The sequence below is a fragment of the Lagopus muta genome, chromosome 7 (genome assembly GCF_023343835.1).
Source record: "Lagopus muta isolate bLagMut1 chromosome 7, bLagMut1 primary, whole genome shotgun sequence".
NCBI classification, from domain to species: Eukaryota; Metazoa; Chordata; class Aves; order Galliformes; family Phasianidae; genus Lagopus; species Lagopus muta.
This window is the reverse complement of record NC_064439.1, coordinates 45,806,640-45,820,905: the sequence shown is the minus strand read 5'-3', so window position 1 is coordinate 45,820,905 and position 14,266 is coordinate 45,806,640. Positions and strand designations below refer to the sequence as shown.

Genomic DNA, 14,266 nt, shown 5'->3' with positions numbered 1-14,266 from the left:
AATACACAACTAATCTGAAATGTGTTGTGCTGGCTTTTCCCTTTTTTTTTGTTAACTTTTTTTCCTGGCTATAATGTGTTTTGCTCAGATTTAAAGAAGGAAAAAAGGGAGAATCTAATCACAGTCAAGCTGTGCTTTCCTGCCTGTACATAACCATTAAGACTCTTCCAAGCATCTCAGTTTACAGTTTGTGATGCTCAGGGCTTTCACATTCTCTGTGGTAACTTCGTAAAAGCAAGAAATGAAGCAATTTATACAGGATCCTGTTGAAATGCATGGCTGTTCCATACAAACAAAGCAATCAGCTGTTCCAGAAAGAAGCAATGTCCTTGAAACCATCTGGCACTCAGGATGGTTTGCAGCGAGATTTGTAGAATGGAAGAGATGCTGAAAAACTCCCTGGGCTCCCCCTGTAGTCAATGGGGAAGAGAAAGTCGATTTCTTCCAAGGGCAACTGAGCAGGACCTGAGGGAGCACTGTCTCAGAGATTACTCTAGAGGGATCTTGAGAGGACTGAGTTACGTGCCCTGATTTTAGGTGTTAAAAGGTGTGATTTTCGTCCCCTTACAGCTTGATCTGTGAGTTTTGGTTAAAAAATAAATAAAAGATGCAAAATCTGCAGAGTGCAATTACAGCTTTGAAACCTGCGATAGAGGATTATGCCAAGAACGTGTATTCACAACTTTCAACTTTGCAGCTTAATGAAAACACACAGGAAAATGCCCTTTGTCCCCCAGGAACACTTTCATAGGACACAATTCTTGGCTGGGCTAAACAAATGAGTGCTTGGTGCTTTTCCCTTCTTTTAAGGATTTTTAAGAATCAGTTACTCTCTATGGACACTATTTAATTAAAGTGTCCTAACCTAGCCTTTGTCAATGCATGAGAAAACATAGTAGCTCTGATGGGACGTATGTATCATAGTCTTTTTTCTTTTTTTCCTCTTGCATTGTCTCTCTGCAATGATTTGTATGTGGCTTTTGGAAGGATGCAATTCTCTTCCACTCTCTTCCTGTATAGTTGGACCAATACTCAATCAGATACACCTGGTTATACCACTGAGTTATGGATTTCTGTCATTAATGAGATAGCAGATAAGGGGCAAGTGAAACTCGGGGGCAGAGCTCAGACTTCTCCTGCCCAAAGGAGTTTCAATACCACTAGGGATCAATCATGGTGTCCCTCTAGCAACAGCTAAAACGCATACGCTTTCCTCGGAGTGCTGCTCACTTCAAATATTTGTGAATATTACTCTAATGCTTTGAGATCTGCTTTGAGAAAAATGCAGCAAAATTGCCCAGGCAAGGACGTATTTGTCATATTTATTTGCTGAGCTGTACATGATGAGTGAGGAATTGCTGCAGAGATGGAGGTAAGAGACTTCAATCCCTCGGCAAGCCGCGGGGTATCAACTCTCTTGTGCTAGGCAGCATTAAGCGGTGTTAAAATTGTACCTGGCCAGAGGCTGGCATGAAGTCAAACCTTAAATAAAACTTGTATGAGGAGTGAGCGAGTTGTTTGTCATCTCTCTCAAGCTAACTCTTAAAAATCATGCTGTGCTCAAACTTCCCCTGCTTTGTACTGCGAGAGCCGTTCGTTCAGAGCAGAGTGCTGTGTCTCAGCCCAAATAGTGCTGTGTTGATAACGGGCTTGTGTATAATAGCAGGAAAAAGAAAAATGGATTTAAAGTGGTGGATGTTTGGATAAGGCTAATTAATAAATCCTAGAAGGGAAATAACTCACTTGAAGTGAGGCATATCTACAGCTGGCACCTTGACTGTATGGGAAAACATACCTATAAAAGCATTAATGTCATCCTAACAGCAGGAGAGGGAGATAGTAATGACAGTAGGATGCTGGGCCTGAGGGGAGAAAATATGGCAGCAGTTGGATGTGCGTAGGCTTGCAGCTGCCCTTCCATGCCCTTCTGTCATTTTCTTCTGGCTTGGGAAGGTTCCCTTCAAGGCAAATGCCTGCTGGGCTCCATGCTGTGCTGTGTTGCAGGATGTAGACAGGAGCATGTTGGAAAAGCTGTGACCTGGAGAGCCTGGCTCCTGTGGTGGTCTCTTGCTGGTGGCCATGTACACCCTCAGGTTAAGATGTCGAACAGCTACAAATAGCTTATCTGCTCACCTCCAGACTCTCTCAGTGCTGTTTCCCCAGATGGCATGGTTGGAAACGGGGTTGATTTCATCGCTGTTTTCACACCCGTTTCATTTGCCAAGTTTTCTCTAATTGCTTCCTTTCAAAAGGCCTGCAGCGAAAAATCTAGGCACGCTTTCCCCACGTCCTCAGGCTGCAAATTTGTATTTCCCTGCAGCTATCTTGTGGCAGCGCCTGGTAGCCAAGCAGGCACTAATGCTGATGTGAAAGAGTCCCTTTGGAAACAGGAAGATTTTGTGGCATGGCAAGGGTGTGCTAGAGACCATTTTGCTTCACCTGATCATCACAGATGTAAAGGATATCAAGGGAAAGACTTATTTTGGCTTTGGATTTCCCCACGCAGCTCTCCATGGCTGAAGAGACAGTTAGTGGGGAAGCTGCAGAAATGTAGTTTGGAATGCAGTTTGGAATGCAGTTCTTGGAATGTGTGCCCAAAGCTCTTCCACTCTTTCCTAGGAGTTCTTTTCTATTTGGATTATTTGGTGGTGGGTGGGAGTGAACACATGCGGGGGGTTGTCTTCCATCATAAATCCCCCTCCTAAATTCTTTTGAGCATGGGAAGCAGCTATGAGGTATTGTCATTTGAGGGGCAGTCATACAGCTCTACGCAGGGTGGTACTGGGAAGATGGGACACTCTTTTGCTTCACTTTTCAAATTTCAAGTATGTATCTGTTTCCAAATAAGTGTGTGTTTGAAACCTGAAGCTATAGAAAAAAAAAAGAATTGCTTTGTTGTAGTTGGTCACGGGATTTAAGAGCTGATTGCTCTTAAAAACACTGTACGGGTACAGAAAGGAGTACTCCAAAAGCAAACATGATGGAAACTAGGCAAACCTAGCACAAGACCAGTGAGCCCAAGCATGGGGTTTCGGTTGAGCTGCTATTTCTCCTCTCCTTTCATCTACTTCTGACTGCAAACCTTCTCTTGCCACCCCTCCTTAGAGGCAAAGAAATGGGGAGAGAAGTTTTTCACAATACATAGCCGTAGAGCATAAACCAATTTACATGTATAGCTTCAAAATGAATGCTTTGATCTGGGATATGCTAGGGGGATCTGTGGCCTTGGAGGATGAGGATGTGGGATACAGGGGTACGAACATGGACGAGGAGCTTGGCAAAGGGACACGGACATGGGCATAGGCAGGGCCAGCATCATGGTCATGGTCATGGTTAGGGGCAGGGACTGAACCAGCATCTCTTATAAAAGAGAAATCCCACAGTCCACCCTCCCCTCTGCAGGACAACCAGGCACCGCAGGCAGACGCTGGCATCCCGCTCTCCACACCACTCCCTGCCATCGCCTCAGGATTTTACCTGGCTGGGATGGAAGCCATCCACTGGCTCGATCAGCTGCCAGGGCTCACCGCCCATCCTGTGCCACTCTTCGGCTGCTGCAGAGCACAAAAGAGGAGGGGTTACTGCACTGCACTGAGATAAGACCCCCCCCATCCTCCTCCAAATGCCCACAGTACTTTTAAGCTCACAGCAACGCTGAGTGAAGATTATGATAATTTACATAAAGTTGTCAGAGCCATTACTGCATACAATCTCCATCTCCTTGGGGCAGTATTTAAGATTTTATTGTTGTTTTTTAAAATCTGAAATATTTAAGCAAGGAAGTGCTGTGAATGTAAATGACTGTAAAACAATTCTCTTTCCCTCCAGTAAGACCAGTGCTGTAGTGAGTGAAGCTATAAATTATTTAATAGTGATTCAATACTTCTGTATTTTCCACTTTAGTTGCAGCTTCAGCAGAGCAGGAAATACAACTATGAAAGGAAAAGCTACAGAAAACAGGGCTTTTTAGAGAAAGAGATGGTAGCACAGTATTCACAGGGGCTGATGTCTGCAGGAATGGGATGTCACTTTCAGTTACCTTTCTTCCGAGTGGCCTTATTCAACTCCAACAAAATAACCTTTTGAATTACATAAGCACAACAGTCGTTGCAAATGATGCTCTACTGTGAGCCGCAGAGCCATTAGAGAAGCAAAAAGCTTGCCTTCTTCAAAAGGGCCGTAGCGATCAAACGTGGGACCAGTGGATATAACATTAACAGACTGAAAATTTGATCACTTCTTTTATAATGACAGATTAAGAATTCCTAATAGAGTGCCTAGTGGGCATCCTGTCAGGAGAAAAGTATTCTCCTTTCAAGTGCTACAGTTTTGACCTAGAACTACCAGCATGGCCTCTGGCTGTTGTGGCAAGAAGCGATGCCCGGATCCTCATTCTGGCCCTGAATTCATAGATTGGCAGCATTCCTGCTTTAACTAAAGAAATGTAATTGTGATGCTTTATTCAACAGCAAAGTGACTTGTTTTGCAGAACAGGACTCGGAAGCTTCTTTCAAAAATATTGGGCACATTGAAATGCTCATCTTATGTTACAGCAGGGACTGGGTTCACACACAACACACATGGTGTGAGCTTGGCCAGCCCCCTACAGATGACGTCTTACATTGGGTATGAGGCTGTGTGTTGTGTTGTGTTTTAGACAGACTCCCCTTCCAGTGCCAGAAACAGCAGGTAAGTAAGGTGAGCAAAATTTCTGGCAACAAAGGTCAGTTTGACCTCTGAAAATCCTAGAGCTGTTCTTAGACCAACTGCAAGCATCCAGAGGTTGCCTTAAAATATGCCTATCTCCTAGGCTAGGCTAGGTCAGAGCTTGCTCACATCCACTCCAGGAGAAGCCAAAACCAGCCCTTGTTAATGTACTACTTCTTTACATAACCACTAGGTTCTTAAGCCAAAAGCAACTTGAATGCCCGCCTAAATCTCCAATAAGTGCTCTACACCCAAGAAGGCTCCATCCAAGAAAGCTGGGAGTGGTTGTGTAGATATCAGCACATGCCCGCCTAGAACTCTTGTCCTCATCACAGCACTGCAACCACTGCTAAATATTTGATGCCTGGGGAGCCTAGGGGAGGATTTGCACTTGCTTCAGGAGGAGAGCAGAAAGTAGGTCAGCAGCCTCAGCTCGCTTCTGAGTGCATCCACGAGCTGACAGCTTTACTGATGGAAGCGCACATCGCCGGCTCCAGGGCTGCAGGAAACTTTGCAGGGTGTCTGTCAGAGGTGGTGTTTGTATGTGCATGTGTGTTCGTTTGCCTCGTTTATTTAATGCAGTGTAATCAAGAACAGCAAATTATGTCTTGTGTTTCTTTTTGCGAAAGCAAATAAATTACCTAAAGTTATCAGTTCAACTTATTAAAGTAATTTGCCTACCCAGCAGGTAGTTTGTTTCAAATCCCAACATCTTGTTAAATATTAATTAGCAAAAACTTGGCCACCTTGAAACTCTTTGCTATGATATCTGGCTTGACAAAGGCGTCTTTGAGTTTCAGTTTTGGATGGAAAAAATCCCACCCTAAGCTTTACCTCCTCCTCTGTGTGCTCTGCGTGAGACCCAGCCCAGCTCCCAGAACTGGGTCACGGAGAATAAAATAAATTTGTGAGTTTGATGGGTTTTGGCTCCGGCTGAGACTTTTGCAATAGTCCTGGGTGCCTCAGCAGCTTTGTGCTACCGAGGATGGGCAGACGCTGACTGGGAGAGGTGTTGGAGATGTACACTTTGAAGTATTGCCAGCTGCTTCTGTCCCTTCACGGCTCTTCTAGCTGTCTACGTTCTGAGATTTAAAATGCCATTAAAAAAAAAAGGAACATATGGTCCTCAGGCATAATTTTTCAAGCAGGACCTCTTGGTGAATACAAAAATAAGAGAATGCAGATCAGATTTTTTTATTTAATTATTACGCACTGTATATGGAATCTAAAAGTCCATGACAATGAGGAGGCCCCAAGATGGTCAAATTGGAGTTCCTGTCCTGTGGGCCGAGGGATGGGGACAAGTCACCCTGGGGAAAAGGTGGCTACAGAGTGTATGGCAATGACCCCATTGCCCGCAGGGAGGTGACAAGACTGTTCCTACCACTGATTTGTCAGGAGTGCTTCTGCTTTCCTCGTGATATGTGGTGCTGTAAGTTCTGTTTGTACTGTGTCAGCAGCAGAAGAAAGTGATTTAGGGGATGTGCTTACATAGTGTCACTTAAGATCACGTAAGGGTGAGTGTTGCAAGTCCCTCAAGTCAGTGTAGAGTGGTATTTTGGTGCGGAAGGAAACACAGGGCAGAAGCTAGTTCCTGCTGAGGGAGATGCTTTTGGCAGCAGGGAAGGTGGCTGCATTTCTCAGGGAGGAAAACTGACTGAGAAAACCTGCCCTTGCTACAGAGCTAGCACATTGGGATGGGTTAGCACCACTTGAGAGAGGAGAAGGAAAAGCCACTTACTTTGTTTCAGTGGGAAATCCATGTAGAAAACATCAAAGTTGGCAAACTTCTGAGTTCTGCTGATTTCTTTCAGGACATTGGAAAGTTGTAAGGCTCTCTGCAAAAATCAAGCAATGCAGTGAAAACTCAATGCCCTGTGCCATTGCAGATTGCACCAACTCAGATAATAAGACTAACATGACACATAGCTACTTTACCAGAAATTTCTTTCGGCAGTGACCCTGCTTCTGTATAACTATTCAGGCCCTCCCATTTCAGGGGCCTTTTGATGAGTAGCAGCCCAGTTCCTCTTAAGGAAGACTAAAACTTTCTATACAGGCTCAGTGTTTTCCTTTCCCATTATCTCCCTGCTGCTGTATCAATGGTATTAATGCTCAGCTAGCCAGGCTGTATTCTGCTCTTACTCTCAGTGGAGTAAATTACCTCCATCAGCAACTGACCCAATGTAGGGTGAATTCTACAGACACAACAGAAGTTAAGATCTCCTAAATACTTAACAGTATTTAGGAAACAGGGCATGTAACAGCTGTTACGTGCCCTCTATGTTCTGTAGTGCTAGTGTTAAATAAGGTGCAGTCCTGCAAAGATTTAGGAATGTGCTTCAGAAGTGAAGAGGGGTGGAGCGTACAGTGCAAAACATATGTAAAACCTGGCAAAATTAAAGCCATATTTTTTGTTGGCCATGCCACCAGGAGCAATGTGCTTGAGGGACATCAATGCAGACCCTGGGCAGGGGTTTGCTCCTGCAGCCAGCAAAACCTGTGCCATCAGCTTATCATGCTCGCAGCCCCTGGCCTGTGAGCAGTTTCCTTATCAAAGAATTTCTTCTCAAAGAGCAAGACCCTGAATGTTTTTGTCTCATGGAGATCATGGGGACCTCAGAGAGATCACGTCTCTCAAGAATGAATTTGGACAGCTGAAGGATCATGGGATGAACACAAGTTAGCTGTGCTGTGCTCTGAGAGCCTGCAGGATACTTGAAAGGATGGGCACAGAAAATGCCACATCTTGTCACCCACATTTATGGAAGAAAAAGTGTTCTGATGTCTTGCATTTGGGATACCAGGTTTAGTCCAGCATCATAGCAGTCATGTAAGACTAAAGCAAAATGAAAGAAATCAGTACGTAGTTTCTGTTTAAGCTTTCTCTCGATATGGAGACATTGCATATTCTTTTAGTTGCTCTGCATTCCAATGATGTATTTTTATCTGCTCTGGCTGTTGTGAAATGATTTAGGGCATCTTGTGCTGTTTCAGTGAAAACATCTGGTTGTATAACACAAGACACCTGGTATTTAGGAAGAATTTCATCACGGAGAGGGTGTTCAATATTGGAACTGGCTCACCTGGCAGGTAGTGGAGTCCCCACCCCTGGAGGTATTAATGAGACTCATGGATGTGGCACTAAGGGACACGGTCAGTGGTGGGTCTTTGTAGGTCAGGTGGACAGTTGGACTTGCTGGTCTTGGAGATCTTTTCCAGGGTAAATAATTCTAGGATTCTATGCAAGATTCAGGGGTAGGGCAGACTGGAAGACTCTCTGGGCAAGAGGGCGGACCTGCACATCAAACTCAGAGGTACCATTTCTCCTTACCTCTGAGGTCAGGTTCCTGAGGGTCTCATTGGCAGTCAGCCAGCCGCTGCAGGGGCTCACCTGGGTGGGCAGGGGAGGCAGGGGGTCAGTGGCAAGCAAATGAGAGGAGAGGGCAGGGATGCTCCTAAGGGAGACCTTACCTGAAGGCAGTTGAGGAAAGTGTACAGCTGGCTGTAGGTGACGTCTCTGTTCAGCTGCCCTGCAAAACACAGAGAGAGAAGCTCTGCATGCCCAGTGGCCACAGGTACTGCCATGACTTTGCTTTGTGTCTCTACGCATCCCCAGATTTTTCATTGCTGTTCCAGGAACTACAGAGCATGACAGCACCCAAATGGAATGGGCTCCTCGGGCTGCTTTGTAGGAGCAACGTGGCACAGGTGTGGCTCCTTCTCTCATCCTACAGTCAGGGAACAACAGCAGGAGAGCTCAAACATCAAGGGCAGGTGGGAACGTCCTGGACCCACACAGTCCCAAATGCCAGGTCCTGACAAGGGCTTTTGTGGGGCCTGGGGTGCAAATGGCTGCCGCAGCCGATGGGTTTGGTCTACATGAGCCCAGGTGGGTATTTTGTCAGAAAGCCAGGATGACTGCTGGCAGAGCCTGATGGGCTGCCAAGCAGGGAAACCTCCTCACAACCTGTCGGAAGATCTGCCAGAAGTGATGTCTTGCTGCAAAACATGTTGCTGAGGATTAATTGGTTCCCTCTGAGGTGATTGAAGCCCTCTGAAAAATTGCCAACTGGCCCTATAGCTAATCGCTCCTGGTTTGCCTTGTGCCAAAAATGCTACGTGTTATCTTTGATAATTAGACACCCAGTAGAGGAGCCGCCCCTGTGATAAACATGCACTCAAGCACAGAAGTGCATTTGTGTGACTGAAGAGTTATTGTCTCCCCCTGAGCCAGAAGGAATGGGGGTTTCCTTTTTTTTTCGTTATGTTTTCACTTGATAGTAGTACAGTGCTAATTTGGGAAAAGGTGATGATCACAGAATCACAGGGGTTGGAAGGGGCTTCCAGAGATCACCAAGTCCAACCCCCTGCTAAAGCAGGTTCCCTATAATAGGTTGTATAGGCATAGGTATGGAACTTCCTATGTTCAAGTTTATTACTCCTTGTCCTGTCACTACGCACCACCAAGAAGAGCCTGGCTTCATCCATTTGCCTCCCACCTCCATTTAGATGTTTCTAAACATTAATCAGATTCCCCTCTCAGTATTCTTTTCCCCAGGCTGAACAGATCCAGGTTACTCAGTCTTTCCTCACAGGGGAGATGCTCCAGGCACTTTATCATCTTTGTGGCCCTTCGCTGGACTCCTTCTAGGAGATTCCTGTCTTTTCTGAACTGGGAAGCCCAGAACTGGACACAGTAGTCTGAATGTGGCCTCACATGGGCAGAGTAGAAGGGGAGGATTATAGAAGAACAGTAGAAATGGAGACTTCAGACTTCCCGAGAAAAGGAATGTACTTTTGAGGGGCAAAATGACCAGGCAGTATATCAAGCAGAAACTATGGGGCCTATGGGTAATGACAGAACTTGGGGAAATCAAAGCCACGTGAAAGCTCAAATAGCAAAAATCATTTGAAGATATAATCTACCATCTCACTGAAGTGATTTACCTTCTCTTCTCTCCCTTTACTGATGAAGACTGATATGGCAACAACTTCTTACTTATTCAGATGCAGGAAAGATTTCTTTACCCAAAGATCAGAAGGAACATACTTTTGGCCTGGTTCCTCTACAGTTCCTCATACCTACACTTGAATGGAGAACACCAAACATACTTTTGTTACGTGTAAAAATGTCATGGTTTTATGATTTTTGTTAATGGTATTTCGATAAAAATTTTCTTTGCTACCTGGATGAAATATTTTGTGTTTTTTCTTTATTGACAGTGTGATAATAAGAACAAACATTATCTCAAGGCACCTAAGGGCAACTTTGCTTGAGAGAAAGCCTCAAAACATGCCTATGTGGTGTGAAGCTTCAGTGGTCACACCTATGTGCAGAATAGGAGGTGGCAGTCACCCGAGTGCTTGTGGAAAATTTATTTCTCTAGTATCTACTCAGTCTTTTGCAACTCCTTGGCTTAATCCTGCCCTGGTCCACACCCAGTTTTACCAAGACATCCATCAGTCAGAGACTGGAGTTGTTCACCGAGTGCCCAGCTTGTTTCCACCTCTACATTTTGTGTTGAGAATTGTTTGGGGCTGAGTGGGTTTGGGGATCATATGTTTAGGGATCTGCCCTCTAGATGCTCTATTCCATGCTGGGGGTGACTATCCAACTGCACAGGCAAGTTCATACTTTCCAGATCTCCACTACTTAGGCTTACTTGAAATATGCCGATATTTCACAAATTACTCAGGGAGAGAAGGAAACATGAGTGAGTGATAACCAAGAGGACCCCACAGCATCTCATATTTACCCAGAGGATGATATCTGTTGTGTAGATTATCCCAGAGAAAGCGGCCATCCACCAAGCCTGTCAGAATCACGTGGCTGCTGTTTGGAAGCCGGGAGTCCAGGTATCGCAGAGCTTGCATGACGTTGGAGAACATTTCTTTGGGGGTGGTCATGTGAGCCAGCGTGTCCTGGTTCCTGTAGAAGAGGGTGCAAGCAGGGCATTGTGTCAGGCACTGCTGGGCCTACAAACAGGCACGTGCAATAGCAGTGCTTTCTTGTTTTCTGTTCTTCCATGTTAGGTTAGCTGAACAAAACCTTATAGAAGTGACGTGATGCTCTTTAGACTCTTGTTGCTATTGCCGTAATTATGAGCAATGCAGAAATTAACAAACAAAAGGCGGGTGTGCAGTCTTGTTTTGTGGAGTGACCTCTGAAGTTGAAATAAATTCCAACTTACACAAGAAAAACAAACAAGCCAAACTCCCCCAGGCTTCCTAGAGAAACTGCTCTTGTTGTATTAATAAAACAACCACTGCATTATATAAAGAATGATCGCCTGATCTCTCCTGAGTGCTACTGCCTCATATCAACAGATGGATGGAAGTGTCTCCAGGCAGGTAATCTCCCAAGGGCTGGGGAGATGATGCTGGTCTGTTGTGAAAATGCAGCTCAGCTTTACCAAAGCTTTCAGAAAGAAAGGCCTTTTCCTGGAATCCTTTATCTGAAGAGCACCCCTAAGCCTTCCACGTGGTACAGGGGCTTGGAGACCTTCCCTGTCAAAGTCCATGAGCCACATATAGCCAATACGGCTTCCCCATGAGTAAGAGCAGGGCAAGCTCAAGATGGGGATGACTAAACCGTTGGGAGATCAGGCAGGATTGCTTTGCTGGTGAGTGCCCTGCAAAAGCAGAAGCCTCCACAACCTCTGGTGTTTTGCTTTGAGGCACTAGAAATGGTTGCACTGTGGGGAGGACTGAGTCCTATGTGGCAGTGCCATGCCCTTCCGTTAAGGATCTGGGATTCCTTGCTAAGCTACATTTTGCCTGCAAGATAGTAATTAGACAACTTTCCTGGGCCAAGATGTTGATCTTAGTGCAGTATGTGCTTCTGCAGTGTCTGAGAATTTTTGGTTAGAGAGAAGTGAAAAACAGCATTAAGATTCAGGTTCATGTTTGTGACAGCCACCCAAACCAAGTACTTTTGAGATAAGGCTGTAGTTTTGCCCTTAAATTATTTCATTTTCACCTGCAGGTGTTGCAGAACTTGATTTCAAAATACTGAGCTGATGTAAGGTCACTATGGTAAGCAAATACAGCAGAGGGAGATAAAATTGATAAGACATTCATAGCTCCATGTTCTCTTGTCATTCCCCACTGAAGCCACGCAGGTGTTTCCATGCATTTCTTTACATTTCTTCTCTGTGCCAGGCTTTGAAATTAAAACCTCTGGAACCTCTGGAAGCTGGTATCATTCCAGCATGTAGCGAGCAGCATTAATGGCAGGATGCTTGGCTGCTTGCATTGGATCAGGCTATTTTAGGGAAAGCTCCCTGCTTCCATACAGTACACAAATGCACAATGGATGGACACATGCAACTCATGGATGTCTCAATACCACAGGTTCCACATAGAGAAAGCCTCATGCAATCTGGACAATGCTTTTCCAGCTCTCCTCAAAACATGTTTGGCCACTGTCACCCTTGTGTTTGCTGCAGAAGTTGTAATTTCAAAGCTGGGAAAGAGAGGCTGGAGAAGGTTGCCATGCCCCAAGTGCAATCAAAAGGTGCAGAGACAGCGTGGTGTCTGCAATTGGTGGTGCTCATTATTCTCAGAGTGTGGACATTACTGGGAGCGTACATCACACCCTCAGTTTCATTATCTTCCTCCTCTACAAGAATCCAAGTAACTCGTTGCCCTGCCCTTCACATGAAAGTGGGCATTTTAACCACACCTTGGCCAAGAATTATGTCTCCAGTGTGCTCAGCACGATTCTCGACTCTCTTGTCTGAAGCTCAAACACTTCCAGATGGCCAGAAAGATAAAATTACTGCTCTTCAAAGATGTCCTGAACAGGTTTTCATTTGTCTAGTTTGTGGCTTATAGCCAGGCATTCTGGATGCTGCACATTCTGGATGCTTTGGGCATTATCAGACCATAGAGTGACCAGATGACAAAAAAATCCTGCTGTGCTCCCCATCCCATCCAGTGGAAGCGTGATGTTTCCATACCAGCTGCAGTATTTCCTTTACAGGAGTCACAGGGATCAACACAGCCAGCATCTCTTTTGATGCTTGAATGTTGTGGAGGAAAACAGACAGCAAAGAAAATCAGAGCAGACAAAAGTGTCTCCGGCAGGTAATGGGCACCATGACAAAGCAGTAACAAATGCTGTTTTGTAACATACAAATGGATGACATAAAGTTGAAATCATTTAAACTTGTGGAGAGCTTCTTTTTTTCCTTCAGGCAAGAATAGAAAGCTGTGCTAGGGGCAGGGGAAGTGAGAGGATTAACCTGCAGAATGAGGACTAAATCACAGGGAAAAGCAGTGACTTTAGCAGAGTTGGAATACATGCTCAGCAGAGCCTGGGCCAAGCCTGGGAGAAGACATATCAAGATGGCTCCTGGGCACTGTAAGGACAGAGAGAGCCCTGCCTGGTTCTTGTCCATCCCTGTCTGGAGCACAGTACCCAACATGCCAAGTTCTAACCCAAGCACATGCTGTTAAGCAAAGCTTGAGACCACTGAAATGGGGATGTGTTAATGACAGCCTTCATAATAGTGCCAGCTTTATTACATAGCCTGCAGATGAGCCCTCAAAAGCCTTGGAAGGTCTTCCATGTGTGTGCATCATAGAATCATAGAATCACAGAATGGCCTGGATTGAAAAGGAGCACAGTGCTCATCCAGTTCCAACCCCCTGCTATGTGCAGGTCACCAACCTGCAGCCCAGGCTGCCCAGAGCCACATCCAGCCTAGCCTTGAATGCCTGCAGGGATGGGGCATCCACAGCCTCCTTGGGCAACCTGTTCCAGTGCTTCACCACCCTCTGGGTGAAAAACTTCCTCCTAATATCCAACCTAAACCTCCCCTGTCTCACTTTAAAACCATTCCCCCTTGTCCTGTCACTATCCATCCTCACGAACAGCCATTCCCCTCCTGTTTATATGCTCCCTTCAAGTACTGGAAGGCCACCATGAGGTCTCCCCGCAGCCTTCTCTTCTCCAAGCTGAACAAGCCCAGTTCCCTCAACCTTTCCTCACACAGAGCTGCTCCAGCCCTCTGCTCATCTCAGTGCCTCCTCTGGCCCCGCTCCCAGAGCTCCACGTCCTTCCTGTGCTGGGGGCCCCAGGCCAGGACGCAGCGCTGCAGATGGGGCCTCACAAGAGCCGAGCAGAGGGGGACGATCACCTCCCTCTCCTGCTGGCCGCCCCTTTTTCATGCAGCCCAGAACACAGCTGGCCTTCCGGGCTGCAGGCACACACTGCTGCCTCATGGCCAGCTTCCATCAGGATCCCCAAGTCCTCCTCTGCTGGGCTGTTCTCAAGGAGTTCTTCTCCCAGTTTGGGAGTAGCACTCTGCCATCACTACAGGAAGGGCAAGGGAGAGATGCTCTTCAAGCAAACTTTCAAGGGATCATCTACCCTCTCCCAGTCAGATGGGAGGGGGTGACCTCAGAGACAGTGAGGGATGGAAAGAAGTCCCTGTTTGGGGCAACAAGCAGACTGCCTCTCAGCCTGTCCCACCTTCCCAGGTGCCCTTACATAGCAGGTATGAGGCTCTGGAGCTGGAGGGACAGGGGGATGTGGATGTGGGTGAAGGTC

The 14,266-nt window shown here is 46.1% G+C and overlaps 1 protein-coding gene across 3 annotated transcripts in view; it reads right to left on the bottom strand.

Annotated features, from left to right (window-relative positions):
• AOAH (acyloxyacyl hydrolase) overlaps positions 1 to 14,266 on the bottom strand; it is a 68,169-nt gene that overhangs the window by 5,607 nt on the left and 48,296 nt on the right. For all 3 annotated transcript variants that reach the window (XM_048951328.1, XM_048951330.1, XM_048951329.1), the window contains exons 17-21: positions 10,467 to 10,639; positions 8,182 to 8,240; positions 8,042 to 8,101; positions 6,449 to 6,545; positions 3,478 to 3,554 (exon numbers count right to left, since the gene is read on the bottom strand). In XM_048951328.1, the coding sequence (XP_048807285.1) occupies positions 3,478 to 3,554; positions 6,449 to 6,545; positions 8,042 to 8,101; positions 8,182 to 8,240; positions 10,467 to 10,639 (466 nt within the window). The remainder of the gene's footprint in view (positions 1 to 3,477; positions 3,555 to 6,448; positions 6,546 to 8,041; positions 8,102 to 8,181; positions 8,241 to 10,466; positions 10,640 to 14,266) is intronic.